This window comes from Chaetodon auriga, chromosome 7, assembly GCF_051107435.1.
Source record: "Chaetodon auriga isolate fChaAug3 chromosome 7, fChaAug3.hap1, whole genome shotgun sequence".
In the NCBI taxonomy this organism is placed as follows: domain Eukaryota; kingdom Metazoa; phylum Chordata; class Actinopteri; order Chaetodontiformes; family Chaetodontidae; genus Chaetodon; species Chaetodon auriga.
The window spans coordinates 7,021,674-7,036,766 of record NC_135080.1 but is presented as its reverse complement, the minus strand read 5'-3'; the positions used below and the strand labels follow the sequence as shown (position 1 = coordinate 7,036,766).

The window sequence follows — 15,093 nt, the reverse complement described above, 5'->3', positions numbered from 1 at the left end:
TGTTGTGTTTATACTTTTTCAGCTACAACTCTGACATAAACAAAGCAGAATCAATTGAAAACAGCACAAAGACAATCTATGTAATGTCTGAACTCATCAGCTTCATTATCTGTTTATTCTGAACTTGATGCAGCAGCACGTCTCAAACACGCTGGGACAGGAGCGACTAAAGACTGGGAGAGTCTCCAAAAACACCTGTTTGCCACCGCAATACATAACCTGAAACCACGTTAATCCAATCCAGTCCAATCAACCTGTCGACCTGACTTCATATGTAAGTTTCATGTATTTTGAGCTGTGTTCAGCAGCCAATAAAAAATGGGTTCAGTGGGTTCATGACAGAAATGTGAACAGGCTGAGGTCTGTTCCCACATGCAGAACATCTGCTATCATAAACAAACACATTTAAACAAACAAACAAACAAAAAAAATCATGTATATCAACAACATACAAAAAAGCATCCAGCACAGAAAACAGTTCATATTTATTTATAAAAATACAAAATGTTACATTTAATTTACAGAAACCACCGAGCAGTAAAAATGTGATCATGAACGTTTGTCGTACTGATCGTCATCAAAATGAGCTGCAAATATTTTTGCTATTCTTTCAGTCTCCTTCTTCATGGAGGACGGCGACATGTCGCGACGCTGTCGAGGACCTCTGCGATGGACTGCAGAGCTTCGCTCCTGGAAAGACCACAATGAAAAGTAGCAATAAAACTGAGCCTAAGCACAATTTTTTCTGTTCTACTTAATGAACAGGACTTGGAAATTAAAATTCAAAAAGGTGCACTAAGAAGAACAAACATGCAAATGAGTTAAAAGCTGTGTTACTGTGTGTTTGAGGTGTGTGGTCACCGCTCAAACACAGCAAGCCTTTCTTTGGTTAATGTTTATGCTCATGGGTGGACTGTCAAAGGTACACAGTGCAGGATCTCATACAAAGGTCATCCCTCTCAGTCATCACTGCTGACCCTCGAGGTGTGTGGAGGTGTGTTTATCTGCAGAGACCCTGCCCTCCGCCTGGAGCCTCTCATTTTCTTCGTATTTTGCTGTGGTCGGGGTGTTTCTGGGTGTCAACGAATGAGCCGGTTCTTTAAAATCACCTTCCCCCTCAAACTGCAGCGCCTACATGTCCGTCTGTTATCTCCACACCCTCCCTGAAACTCGATCCATTGACACTGGTGTGGCAGCAATACTTCTCCATCTCTACAGCAGCTGAACTGTGTGAATTATCACATTTGAATATCTTTATTGCACATGTTTCAGTCTTATTGTGCTTGATGTGTAACATAAGTCTGTTTAATCCTTAATGAGTCTGATTATTCTTGTAAATGACTCAAGTGAACTTTGGTGCTTAAAAACACACCATAAGTGTAACAGAGGGGCTCATGAGACGTGCGTGACAATAGAAGGTCTGTCTGGAGGTCAGGACAGACAGCGACAGGGAGACAGAGAAATATCAACAGTTTTGTAGACTGTTTGCAGAAAATCAACAATTAATATCTGTTTTTTAATAATAGCACAAAGTTTCTTTCTGTCTGTGTATATAAATACTATGAAGAGTCAACTGACATGATTTCTAGAGATTTTCATGATTCAGCAATTTGGCTAAAAATGACCGATGAATCAATATTTGCAGTCAAACTACCGGGCGATGACGCTCAAACGTTGGCGTTTTACAGATATTTAAAGGATCATCAAACAGGGTGAAGCTGAGCTCAGCTTTTATTTGATCATGTATATGTAATTGTGTCATTTCATTATCATCATAGTGTGACAAGCTGTGGTCACCTCAGATGCCTGAGCCCTGACTGTTAAGGAAGGGGTTAATATTCGGGGCAGGGGGGAGTGTTTTGTTCTTGCAGTAAAACAGCCGCTGCAGACCTTTGGTTACATCACAGCAGTGGCCTTACATAGAGCGTACTGGTGTACTGGATACAAACGCGCCTTCTTCTTTTGATCTTAAGACTGTTCAAACCACTTCGCCAAAGCAAAAGTCTACAAACTCAACACATAAAGAAAATATGACAGAGACAAAATGCATTAACACTGTAACAGACTGAATGAAGGCAGACAGATGACATGTTGACTTGCAGTGTAAACACTGGCTGGAGTCATGAACACCACCTGCACTTATCGTCCTGTAAGTGTGTACAGCATCAAATTGAAATACTTGTCACGTTAGATAACAGCGGGTGGACCTCAACCTGTTCATGCTGCACAAATGAGAGTTAAATTACGCTGAACTTAGGTTGGTCCAGTGTCACTGCTCATGACAGGCCTTTGTCCAGCATGCATGATGTGAAGGGTAAAGTGATCGATAATAACACCGTGCTGTTGGTGACACGTTGACAAACGGACATAAATTCAACTTTGTTTAATGTCTTTCTTTCTCCAATACGACTGTATGTTATAAAAGATGGTCAAACTAAGGGGTTAGAATTAATACCGAGATATTCACGTACACAGCCAGTGAGAGAGTGAGCATGAATGCCAGAAGCTGGTGACAAATACTCACCGGGTCACTGGTCAACTGGGAGAAAGAAGGAGCCAATCGTATGGCTCTCATGGACGCCTCCAGCTGGTGAGAGGGGAGGAAGAAGTTTGGCACCTCCGCAGGCTCAGAGCTAAATGTATGAATGTTAAATAAATAAATAAGCACAGTTTGATGGCATCCTACAGGCCAGTGACGATCAAAGACTCCTGAGATGAAGCTGGTAAATGCATGTGGAGTCAAACATGAGTGTGAAGGCCGGGATGAAAGGGGACATTTGTACTGCAGATGTGTCCAATCAGTTGGAAAGGAGGAACACATCGTCCCCTGTCTCACATCATGTGATTCATTTTAGAGGCTGCAGTTTGTGGTGCTGTTGAGCTGTATTGCATTATTGCAGAGAGGTGTTTCTTTTATTTTTAGCCTTCCCTCACTGACATAAATGGGGTGGAGAAAATATTAATACACACACATCAACATCACAGCAACGCAAACTGCTTTTTAAGTGACCTTGTGCAGTCGGGACACTCTCAGGTTGCTGCAGCTGAGTGATAACAGCAAAATCTGGCAGCCAAAAAGACGAAAATACAGATCAAGGATACGGTTGAGGTGGAGTGCCTTGATTGGAGCATGAAGCATCATGGGTATCTGTGACGTTCTGGGGGGTGGGTGATGAATATTCGTCACTTGACCCCTCACTGGGGCTATTAGCTTCGCTTGCTCGTCTCTCATCTAAAGTGTGTCGTGTCCTTTCGTCGTCTCCGTCTGTGTCTGAGGCGTCTCCTGCTGATCCATTAAAACTGTCCCCGTCCTCCCGTCTGTCACATTTGTGTTTCCCACTGCGGTCATGAGGTTGCAGATTTAACGTCTGCCACTTCTCGGACTCGCCTTGGCTCAGATCCGGCTCCTCTGGTGTCTCCAGGCTCTCCAGACAAACCAGGTCAGGGTCTGAAAGGATGCTGGTCCAAGGACTCGTTTTGTCTGTTAGAGATGTCACCTCATTCAGAGGTCTCGGCTTCACCATGACTTCCTCATAATCTTCATCATCATCGGTTTCCTCGTCCTGTCTGTTACCTATCCCATCTTCACCTTTGTCCAATCCTTCTTCATTTTCATCCTCGGACTCAGTAACTTCGCAGATTCGTCTGTCCTTTCCTTCCTCAGGCTCAGAGTCCGTGTGCTCTTCAGCCGTCTTCGGGAGTAGCGAGGGCGGCGGGAACATTTCTTCTTGGGAAGAGCGTGAAGCTCTGCGTGGACTGGAGACCTCAGGGACAGTTTGAGGCCTGTTGTCTCCAGCAGGGGAAGTAGTTGAGCTGCTCTGCGGGTCTGAGGGAATGGTTTCTAGGTGCTGTCCTCGCAGACCTGGGTGAAGAGGACAGTGAAGATTTCAGTAACACTGCAACTGAGAAAACAATCTGCAGATTAACTGATAATGAAAATAACTGTTAGTTATATAATAACTTTGTAAATAATGTGGGCAGTTTTAGAGTGACAGCAATGCAGCGTTGACTTTATTCCGTTAGTAGACATTTCAGCACCACCCGGTCCGTCTTCACAGGACTGAAGGAGTCCAACAGAAGACAGTGACGCCACCATTTATGGTTAGAGTGCGCACGCCACACAGACGACTGTGTCCACAATGAACTCTGGGGCAACCGCCAAGGTTGGGTAAGCTAGGACAACGTTTACCTGCCAAGAACGGTCTTTAAATGGTCAAATGACTATCAGACATTTTTAAATGATAAAACTATGTTTTCACTAAAGACTATTGATGGAAAAATGCTGTATTTGCTGCCTGTTGGCTGATAATTTCAGACCTATTAAGTAAAACCCTTTGCATGGGAAAGAGCTCACCACTGATGATGTTGTTGACTTCTCCAACTAACTGGCTGGACTTGAGAAGCAGCTGACATGTGCCCTTGTCCCTCTGTCCCTCAGACTCAGTGTGACAGTCCTGCTCATTCATGGAGGGGAATGTGGGAGTTGAAAGCTTACGACTGAAGTATCTCTGGATGTTGTCGAGCTCGCTGAGTTTTTTCCTGCAGAAACGAGACGCAGTCAAAGCTCAGGATTTTATTAAAAAGCGAAGCAGTGATGTTGGACTGTGTGTCTGGGGAAAGATACCTGAGTGCTGAAAATAGGAACGAGCTGGAGGGACTGAGGTCAGCAGCACTGCTGCTACAGGCTGAATTAGCGGCTGCATGCTCCTGCAGACTCTGATGGTGAAGACGTACTTGGTCCATGTGCTCAGTGTGGCGGTCGCTCTCACTGCACCTGAACATAAATAAATCTAATGTCAGACAGGCTGTGGAAGCATTTTTCAGGATGTGAGGCTACATTTGAAACAATGACTGAATGAAAATGTGTCATTGTTCAACAAACCTTTCAGAGAACAGGCTGTGCTTGTGGTCAGGTGATGAGATCTTCTGCTCGGGGTATCGGCTGATGTGTGAGGGGAAGCTGCTGTATGATGCTGTGGTATGGTAGCTGATAGGGAGTGCCTGGAATAAGGCCTGTTAATACAACACATTCACTGTTATTAGTCCATAGAAGTTTGAATTATATCTTATAAAATATGTTGTGAGAGGCACAATGCACGTATGAATGCTTTCTCTCACCGGTGAGTGTTTGGCAGCTTCTTCATTCACAATTTTTCTCTGTTCTTGGAGGTCTTGGACCCCCTTTAGTGGAGTAATGGACACTTTGAGCTGGCCGTGACACTGACCGCTGAAGTCTGTGATGTTGTACCAGCCACACACTGACTGGAACCCACAGACCAAGGGGGACAGGTCAACAGAGGCAAATCCAATAACCCTCTCCGTGTCTAAGGAAGTAAAACGACCCATGAATTAATAAATCAAACAATGTAAGGTGGCAACATAAGATAACATGAGGTGAAACAGCTTCCTGTACCTCCTTTGTGCCAGACTTTAAACACGAGAGCTTGTTGTGGATCAACCAGTAGCTGCTTAGAAAGCCTGTAAATGTGAAGCAAATCATCATGAGTGATTGTTCCGGTGTACTACAAACATCCTCGAACATTTAAGTTAATGTCCGTGATATAACTCGACCTGCACTCGTGTTGATGGTCCCACACGGGGCAGTCAGTGTTGGCTATGACAGCTGTAGACGCTGGTTCAGCAGAGTCTGCGGTGATGTACGAAATGCAGCAAGACGGTGACCCTTCACTGCGCTCTGATAGAGGACAGCCTGGCAGACACACACACACACACACACACACATCATCATTAATCTACTGTGTGGTAAAAGAAAGGGTGGAGGAAAAAAGATTCCAGGTCACGAGCTCACCTTTCAGATTGAGGTGCATTGCTCGGTCCACTGCAACCGTCACAGGGAACGATTCCTCCATGCTCACTTCCGTGTGCTGCACTGATGTGATGTCTGGAGTCGTTCTGGAGGATTTATTCTTGTGTCTGCTTTGCAAGGTTTTGGGTGTAGAGGGCGAGGGGGGTGCTGCTTCCACCTCTTCTGATAAAAGCTCCCTCTGGCTGTCCGAATCCACCTGGGCATCAAGTCCAGCAGAGTCCTCCACAGGGACGAAGCCTGCTGTCAGGGTGATGTGCACCCTGAGAGCAGCCCCTTGTAAATCTGCCGCCGAGCGTCTGAACAGTGGATACACTCCTGTAAGACCACACAACTGTGATTACACTCAGAAGTGCAGCCACTTACCACCATGACAACACAATGAATTACTTCTTACCACTGAGAGTAAGCTTCTGCTTGGGTGTCTTTGCGAGAGAGTACAGATCGACAAACGCCGAACCCACCAGTCGGTCTGTGTCTCTGGGCCTTTGGGTTTTGTCTTTCTTAAAGGCAACCCACACCTGGACCTCCAGCCTCTCCTCTCGTAGATACCACATCAAGGGCTGAGTGTTCCTCAGCTCCACAGTTCTACTTCCCTGGAAAGTGACCGTGGCCTGGCCCTCCTCCCCACCCTCAACAGTGGGGTGTTTCATCTGCGAGCAGAAGGCATCCTGGTCGTAGAACTTGTACCTGAAGTAGCAGTAGGTGGAGCGCTGAAGCTCACTGTGGCCTGGCAGAAGCAGGCAGTGGACAGGTATCCACACTCTCGGCATAGAAAAAGTCAAAGACAGGTTCCTCGTGCATTCTCCCCAGACGTCTTCATCATCTTGCTTTTCATTCTGGGCTATTTCCCAGCCCACACCCTGAGCAGCTTTAATGACTCGTTCCCTGTCTGAGTGGTGGGCGAAGTTCACGGAGATCTCGAGGCCTCCGACCAAGATGTGATGGTGCTGAGAAGAGCTTGTTTCCTGAGGTAGATACACTCCAAACCAGCCAGAAATACCTTTATGTTTGGAAGAAAAAACACAATGTACAGTGTGATGATCAGAAGATCTATTTGACCAAGAAATCACAGGTGAAACATACCTGTTCTTTTATGGATGAGATCAGCCAGAGGTATTTTCACTGTGCCCAGCATCACATCTTTAGGCTTATGAGTGAGCGCTGCTGCAACAAGTAGCACAAAACAAGTCAGTGACTTACAGACAGACATTATGAACTAATGCTAAAACTGACTGCAGAAGCACTGCTTGTGTGTAAGAAATTCTGGAGCAAAATAAACAGTAAATTGCAAAGAAAATGACTTGCAGAGAAAAGAAATAACATGCATTATAGAGTAGAAATCTGTCACATTTTTATGTGGTAAACCAAATAAAATAAGCCTTCTTTAACCTTTGCGACTGTCTCTGTTCCAGAGAGTGAAGACAGCAGACGCCTCTTCCAGCTGCTCGGCCAGGCTGCAGGTTTCTCCGCTGCTCCTCTGAAGCAGCAGATCGCAGGACACCTCCACGTGGTGGTCGAACTCCGGGCAGAAGGTCCTGGCAGCTATGCGGGTGCACCTCTTCTCACTCTCAGGCAGGAAGGAGAGCTGGACTGTGATGTATGTGTTCACTCCCACACCAGCAAAGTAGCTGAACCTTTCGTCTTGTTCAGATACAACCCTGAAGCAGAAAGGCAGAAGCACAATAGTAAACTGAAGACATTGGGGCAGCGTCTATAAATCATTACGAGACATGCGCAACTATTCTTAGTGTGATGTAGACCTCCGCTGCTGAAACACCTGGTATCAGACCCCCGAAAGGAGCTGAGCGTCATTTCATTTGTTGATCTCAAAACTTACAGTTAAATAACTCAACAGCGATGTTGGTTTCAGTGTAATTAGGCTGGTGGAAGAAAAGTAGAACTCTGACATTTAGAATAAAATGCAAAGTCAGAGCCTCTCCACCCATCATCCCACAATCAGGAACGCTTTCACACACATTTACTCCACTTCGAATTGAAGTGAATTCCACTTTGAGTTTTGTTTGTGTAAGTTCTGTTTACTATCACATGAACATAATAAAGACCCATAGAGCTCCACAGAGGACGGTGGTGATGACGTACCTCGCCGCAGCCTGCAGACCTGATGCTCTGTGCACTTGAACCACGAGTGTGACAACACGAGAGGCAGCTCCTTTACCAGTGTGCCCTTCAGGTCTCACTGGTCGGTGTTTGTACCGAATGCAAACATCCAGCAAGCCTAAGAAACACAACAGATCAGTCATCACAACTAAGATGGTAAATGTGTTAGTAGAGTATGATATCGCCATAACTGTGTGTGTCTGTGTACCTGAGGGCTGAGGCTGACGTCCTGCGGGACTGTCTGTCCTGGGAATCAGGGGCAGGGAGAACATTTGAGCCTCGTCAGGATGCTGTCTCTGCATGGTGACCATGGCGCAGAGTTTGGACAACGGCAGCATTCCTTTGGCCACGAGTTGATCTCGAACATTTGGATAATAATATCTGCAGAGACACAAAAAAGCACAGACGCATAATTCAGGATTTAGGCACGGGAAATATAAAGAAGTCAAGTTTAAGGGTAATAGCAGGGTAAACATTTAAGCTGTAATGAATGTGCATGTGTCATGTTCAGTTTTCTTCAGGCTGGACACAAACCTGCACCACACTTCAAACTGGACGCCCCCTCCACTGCTTAGGCCATGACTTGAAAGAGAGCTGAGCAGCAGCCTCTGAACAGGCACCCCTTCAGGAGCCAGAAGCACGTGAGTCTCAGTGTGGCTAAACACCGGGTCTGGGACACAGAGAGTGGTGGTGGTACGAAACAGCTTCAGGTTGACACCTGTTGGAGACGACAAACAAGTCAGGGTGAAGAAAAACTTATTGGGAAACTCTTCAGTTGAAGGTTTTATACATCAAATGGTCTTACTAGTCTCTATGAGATTTTGGTCCACTTTCGTAGCGGAGTCACCCTCCTGACAGGGGAAACCGTACTGGACGTAGCAGTCAGCCTCACCCCACACTGTGGACTGCAGAGGTGTCAGCCCATTTACCTTCTCCACCCGTATCACAAACAGATGCTCTTGTGCTGCAATCGCCTGGGGGAGGAGCACATTGATGAATGGAGGTCAAAGTACTTGACATCTTGTAAGCACAGTCAATGTGCAGTCTCGTCAGCGCCATCCAGTCTGAACTTTTTCAGAGAATATTAGTGCCGTCTACTTGCAATTATCTGTTTGACTCCAACACATGCAAATAAAATGCTTCAAGCATAATGTGGCCAAAATGAACACAGACCTTTGTTTGCGACTGCAGCTGGTGATCAAGCAGATGAGCTGGTCTCACAAAGTGAGATACAGAGTCGTACTCTTCATCCCTCGTGCGCTGCAGGGAAACTATCTGCTCCGATCGGCCCATCGCCAAAACAACCCTGAGGTTTCCTTTACAACTACCAGAGAACACATCAATGACTGGCATGTAGCAGTCCACCCCTAAAACAGGGTACTGCGCCTGAAGAAGAAGGTGGGCGATCTTTGGATCCCTGAAGGGGAGAAAAAAAGTTACCTTACATGTATTTTAGTTGAGGACATAAATGATCTTGTACAGAAGAATTGTTGCTTTTCCACAACTTGCCTAAACGACATGTAGAACTGGTGTAGAGGTAGTTTTACAAGGCCAAGGAGTCGATCCTGCCCTGAACTTCCTGTCTTCTGCCACACCTCGATTACCATCACATTATTCTTCATCCGCTCCAGCAGCTTAGCTGTTAAAGCAACAGGAGTCACCTGGGATAAAGGATGGAGGAAAAGTGGGTCAGTGGGGTTCTGCCTCTTTGTAGCTTGATTTAAATGTTTAGATATGGTTTGAAGACTTGATCTCCTGAGCTAACCTGAACAAAGTTGAAGGAAGGATTAGCCTGACCCCAGCTGATGACAGATCTTGCTGTCTCATCACACCAAAAGAGTTTACAGTTCAAGTACACGTTTGGAGCCTGCATGGGCCCACAGCTGAAGTTCTTTCCATCTGGCACCATAAGCAAAGTATGCAGCAGGACCTCAGGGTCCTCCTCCACCTGCTGCCGTGATTTCTGAGGAGATGTGTGCAGGTTGGGATGGGGAGAAGGTTCTTTCGAGGGTTTCTGAGGACTCCAAACATTCAGCCTGGAATCTTCAAAACAGCCAGCTGGTAACTCCTGCCTGCCAACGTCAGCGTGTTCAGATCTGAAGCTGGTCGCTCTCTGTGGACTGGGTGCAGTTTGTGAGGGCGATTTGTCTCTCCGAGCCAGCTTGCTTTTACTTTTTTCAGAGGGGAAATTGTTGCCTGTAGCAAGTTCTAGTGAAACCTGACGAAAATAACAATATTACTTTGATGCCTGTAACTTAAGTGACAAATATGAGGCAAACATTGATTTCTGGGTAAAAAAAACAGTGTTATAGGGTTGCAGCAGTATACTGGTTTAAGGTATATCATGGTATGAAAATTAACTTGTATCACACATTACATCTGTTTATCTACAGATTTAAATTCTACCATATTAATAATTGTATGAAATATAAATATCGTATAATTATACGAAAGCAGTATTTTACCTTGAGAGGTCCAATCTCCTGAGTTTCCCTGTTTCCATTCATGCTCTGTACCGGTAAGATGACAGACTGACTCAGCTGCTTGCTCTGCAGCAGACAGCGCAGGGGGTGAACTGCCTTGCCGATGGGAACAGGCTGCGACAGGAGAAGCCGTCATTTTTATTTGAACTGAACTGTTTTGTGCAAACAAGAACTTACATCACAACAACTAAGTTTAGGCAGACCCAAGTGTAAAGCTTAGGGAACACCTTTGTCAAAGAACAGAGCAGATACTCAAAGTATGAGACAATATCACTGATTTTTAATCAAATGAGTAATGTTTAGCCTCACATTACTTACTTTCTTTTGGTCGCTCTTTCGTGAGTAAATCTTGAAAATCAGATCAGTTCCCCACCATTTTTGAACTGCTGCTGGACTGAGGTGGACAGGAAACACAGAGTGCTGCTGGAACTTCACCACTGACAACAGAGAACAGTCTATGTCAGACACAGTTACAAGCCAAAGGCTGTCAGAAACAGTGTTAAAAGCATTATATTTAACAGGCCGTACCTCCACCTGTGACTTTACTGGCAACGGCTCTGGTCACCTCCCCATCTCCACTCGTACTACGATCATGTCGACTGGAAGTGGAAGCCACAGGGAACACGTACTCGATAAAAAAGGTACTAATGAAAAGAGAGAAGATATCGCAGCCTGATGTTACTCACAACAATAACATTATTTCAAAATTAGACCAAATTAAGGTTAAATGTTTTGTTACCACTTCTTGCTGCTTAAGGGTCGAGGAGGTTTCCCAAAGGTCTTTCTAGGTGTGGTGGTTGTACTGCCTGGGGGTACAGTCAGGGAGTCGACAGTCACTCTCGCCAGCCGGATCAAACTCAGAAACGTCAGCTGCTCTGCACTCAGGCCAGGAGGGACACCACCAGCATCTGCAGACCGCTGACGCCCTGACTTTGGACTAGACACAGCAAAAATATGGTGAATAATCATCTTAAATGTAAGAAATGTCTGTAGTGTAGTGCCCCATATTTTACATTGGCTTATTAATCTGCTCAATTTCCGTCAGCAGTCTTTATAAAGAGCTTATTAACAGATTCAATCAATTAGATTACATTGAGGTGAAGACACATCAATTCAGATCAAGATCAGACCATCACACATGGATGACACACACCCACCCAACCCCCACCAGGTCCTCTAAAAGGAGCTTGTTGCTGTTTACTGTCCAAGCATCATGGCTTGAAGAGCATGTGGAGGCTCTTACCCTCCACTAATCCTGGGTCCAGACTGTGTCAGCTGTTTTTCACTCGAGGACACTGTGCCCTGACCCTCCTCTTCAGTGTCACCTGAGCGGACATCTGACATCTGAAAGACAAGAAATAACGACTTCAAATAAACATCTGCGAGAAAAGCAAATCAAGTAAACTGATGTTACACATAAAACATGTTTTTCCCTGACAAGCATGTACTTACAGGAGCTTTGTAGAACAAATTTTCCAGTAAGCTCTGATCATACTGTGGATCATTGAGCTCACTATCCCCATTCACACTGCTATGGCCAGACAGAGATTCAGGGAGAGAGTCCTCTCCGTCCCAGAGAGGCAGAGGAGATGTGCTTAAGCTTTAAAAAAAGAAGAAAAAAAAGAGTAACAGTATCAGGAAAAAACTGCCTACACTTCCCGTCAACTTTGGAAGTACATGTGCACATATGTACCTGCCAAGGAGCAGATCCACAGCTCTGTTATCAACGTCAGCAGGACAGTCTAAGCCGCAGTCTGAGATCACAACAGCATCATCGGAGTGCTTCAGAGTCGAATCAGCATGCAGAATATTTTCAAGAAACATCCCAGAGGGAGAAGGGAAGGGCCTGCAGACACAGGAATAAAGTATTACAGAGTGTGCATCATAAGGTGCCAGAAAACGTTTTCACAGACGTTTGAAACACTGACTTGGACGGTGGCAGGATGTTATCCTTTGGGAGAGGAAGAGGGGCGTCTTTCAGAGCCGGGGTAGAATCCAAGTCATTTTTCAAAGCCGATACCACCATAGCGTTTCTCAGCTTGTTTCCGCGTTCTAGAATAACTGAGATAAGAGCAGATGTTTAAGAAACGGGCAGATTTGTGTATTTGTGGTTATGTACATATAACATGCAGTCATGCAGCAACCAACCTGAGAGGATATCATTGGTTGTTTGCCCACGAGACTCCTGGCTTGAAGAATTCATTGCCGTCTGACTGTTCTGAGATCCGTTTGTTCTCGGCATCTGATTCTCTACTGAGTCTTCTTTGCCTGTCTGGCCATTTTGGAAATATAAGTGGTCTTTCCCTCTGAAAATATTACAGCAATATATACAGTAAGATTATGATGCTCAGAGATCTTAAGACTGGTGAGTTCTTACAAGAAGACACAAGCATTTGATTATGAACGGTAACAACTTCAAACCTTGGTGTGTTTCCGCTGCTGCTCCCAGCTGATTCTTTGCCGCTGCCAGCTGAGAGCGATCTGGGCTGCGAAGGCACATTCAGTGTGGGGAACTGTGGTCCTTCAGTGCTGATACCGGAGCTGCTGCTGTCATAGGCTTCTGTTAGGGCCTCCAAATTAAGGGAAACCTGAGGGGATAAAAGAAAAAGCTAAGATGTGGACTTAAGGAATGAATTCCCATAAGTGTTTATGTTATTACAACTGCATTTTAAAGGGTGTTCAATCAAATTTTGCGATCCATCTAACTATCTATGGTGGTTTCCATGGTTTGTTTCCACTCACCTGTAACTCTCCCAGCTTCTCAGATGTTGGAGATACAAGGGTGTAAAATCCACTGATGGGGTGTGACAGAGACAGACGAGAGATGCCCGCCACCTGCGCCCGTGCAATTGGCAAATGATCCGGTTTTGTCAGGACTTCCAGCACCAGAGAGCCCATATCTGTTCATCACTGACAGGTTAGTGGTTGGTTTTAAACAGATGTTTGCAGCATAGCAAACTCAAACATGTCAAAGCCTCTATAATTACCTGTAAGATATGAGGTAAACTGCTTTGGCCCACAGCGGATGGGAAAGCGAGCTGTGGTCTTGATGGTCTTCTGAGACAGCTGTGATCCATCTCTCGGGAAGAAGTGTGTCCCGTTCGACGACTCTCCCCACCAGCGCAGCCTGACAAATGTTGCTGATGGAGGCTTGTGAACTGTCCATAATACCCGGCTTATTGTCACCTGCAGGAAGCATCTCAGCTGGCCTTCGACAAGAGGAGGGAGGCTGGTGGAGGGGGACACATCGCTGGGGACTGCAAATGGTTATTTTAGATTACAGCAAAGTCGAGACACAAACAGTGAAAACACTGTAAATACTGACATCAACGGTCACCATACAATGGTACAGGTAAGAGTGGTATCTGCTGCAGATTTTAGCTGGAATAACAGTCACATACTGTTATGTTCACTAGCATTGTGCAATAGTTCAATATACAGTTCAAACCTTTACCAGCCGCAACGTTAGTGATGGACACATTAATGCATCAGTAATTATAACCCAACAATACAGTAAACATTATTCTGAAAAGGGCCATTCTGCAGAAGGAGCACTTTGACTTTTAGTACTATTATGATGCCAACACTTTTGTACTTAAACTGAAGCAAAAGTTTGAATGCAGAACCTTTACTTGTAGTACAGTATTACACTGTGGTATTGCTACTTTTACTTAAGTGAAAGTTACTTCTTCCGCCACTGTTTACAAGTTAATAAACAAATGCTTAACGAGACATATCAACAACACTGACATTACTGTCAAAAACAACACAAACCCGAGAAAAGCAACCGCATTTCAACTTAGCATAACATTAGCGAGAAAGCTAACATACGAGGCTAATGGGGAACTGACAGCTGATGCTAAAAGCTAACTACTTAACATAGCTGTGCTGCTAGCAGGTAGCTAAGCTAACAACAGTTTACCTTTCTTTTTGCTGCTTCCAGCTTTGCCGGACCTCTGTTTCCGGCTCTTCATGCCTCAGCTCAGTAAATATAGATGAAGAATGATAGCCTGGCCGAAGCAGGGGCTGAACTGTTAGCAGGCATGATGTTTAACACACTCAAGCGACCTATTAATCCGTTTAACAGAGCTGCTCTATCTGCGCGCGCGCACGCACCAACACGCACACACACAGCGCGCAAAGTTGTTTCCGAGCAACAAAGTCCCAACGTCCCGCCTCCGCTGCCGCTGCTTTTCACAGAAGCATTATGGGTAATTGAGTTTATCTTTTTTTGCGGCTGTCGAAAGTCATTTTATGTTACTTCGTACTTCTACTCCACAACCATTCAGAATAAAATATTGTACTTTTTATTACCTTACGTTTATTCGATAACTTTAGTTACTTTGCAGATTCAGATTAATAAAACAAAATTGAATTAACAAATAATTAATGTTGTATCATCATTACGGAAAGATAAAATACTCTGAATTTAATTGCCCTTATTGAAAATCACCCGGCAGCATATTTACAAAAATACGCCCCACCTTAACCATCAGCAACACTGAAGTAATTTAAGTTAAATAAATAAATAAATAATAAATATGCAACTTCATGCAGCTTTCTTTTACATCACCAGCAGAGGGAAGCACTGATCTTTCCACCATTGGAGCAAAGCCGCATACTAATAGGAGTATGTAGTGATTTTCTTTCTTTCTTGAACCTGAG

The 15,093-nt window shown here is 44.9% G+C and overlaps 1 protein-coding gene across 2 annotated transcripts; it reads right to left on the bottom strand.

Moving 5' to 3' along the window:
• Window positions 1-78: 78 nt before the first annotated feature.
• On the bottom strand, window positions 79-14,545 carry c2cd3 (C2 domain containing 3 centriole elongation regulator). Of its 2 annotated transcripts, none has more exons than XM_076735690.1 (33): window positions 14,351-14,545; window positions 13,416-13,685; window positions 13,171-13,328; window positions 12,850-13,016; window positions 12,577-12,734; window positions 12,357-12,489; window positions 12,122-12,274; window positions 11,881-12,028; window positions 11,672-11,772; window positions 11,168-11,365; window positions 10,957-11,072; window positions 10,747-10,865; window positions 10,411-10,542; window positions 9,711-10,163; window positions 9,455-9,606; window positions 9,119-9,362; window positions 8,751-8,919; window positions 8,480-8,663; window positions 8,154-8,326; window positions 7,928-8,063; window positions 7,217-7,485; window positions 6,911-6,991; window positions 6,222-6,827; window positions 5,810-6,142; window positions 5,572-5,710; window positions 5,414-5,478; window positions 5,119-5,324; window positions 4,883-5,013; window positions 4,625-4,774; window positions 4,355-4,539; window positions 3,103-3,862; window positions 2,525-2,633; window positions 79-690 (listed from the first exon to the last, which is right to left on the bottom strand). In XM_076735690.1, the coding sequence occupies exons 1-33, from the start codon at window positions 14,400-14,402 to the stop codon at window positions 550-552; spliced, it is 6,591 nt and encodes a 2,196-aa protein (XP_076591805.1). In that variant the 5' UTR covers window positions 14,403-14,545; the 3' UTR covers window positions 79-549. The 2 variants fall into 2 exon arrangements, with proteins under 2 accessions (XP_076591805.1, XP_076591806.1); XM_076735691.1 differs by having other exon boundaries at window positions 6,911-6,988.
• Window positions 14,546-15,093: the final 548 nt, after the last annotated feature.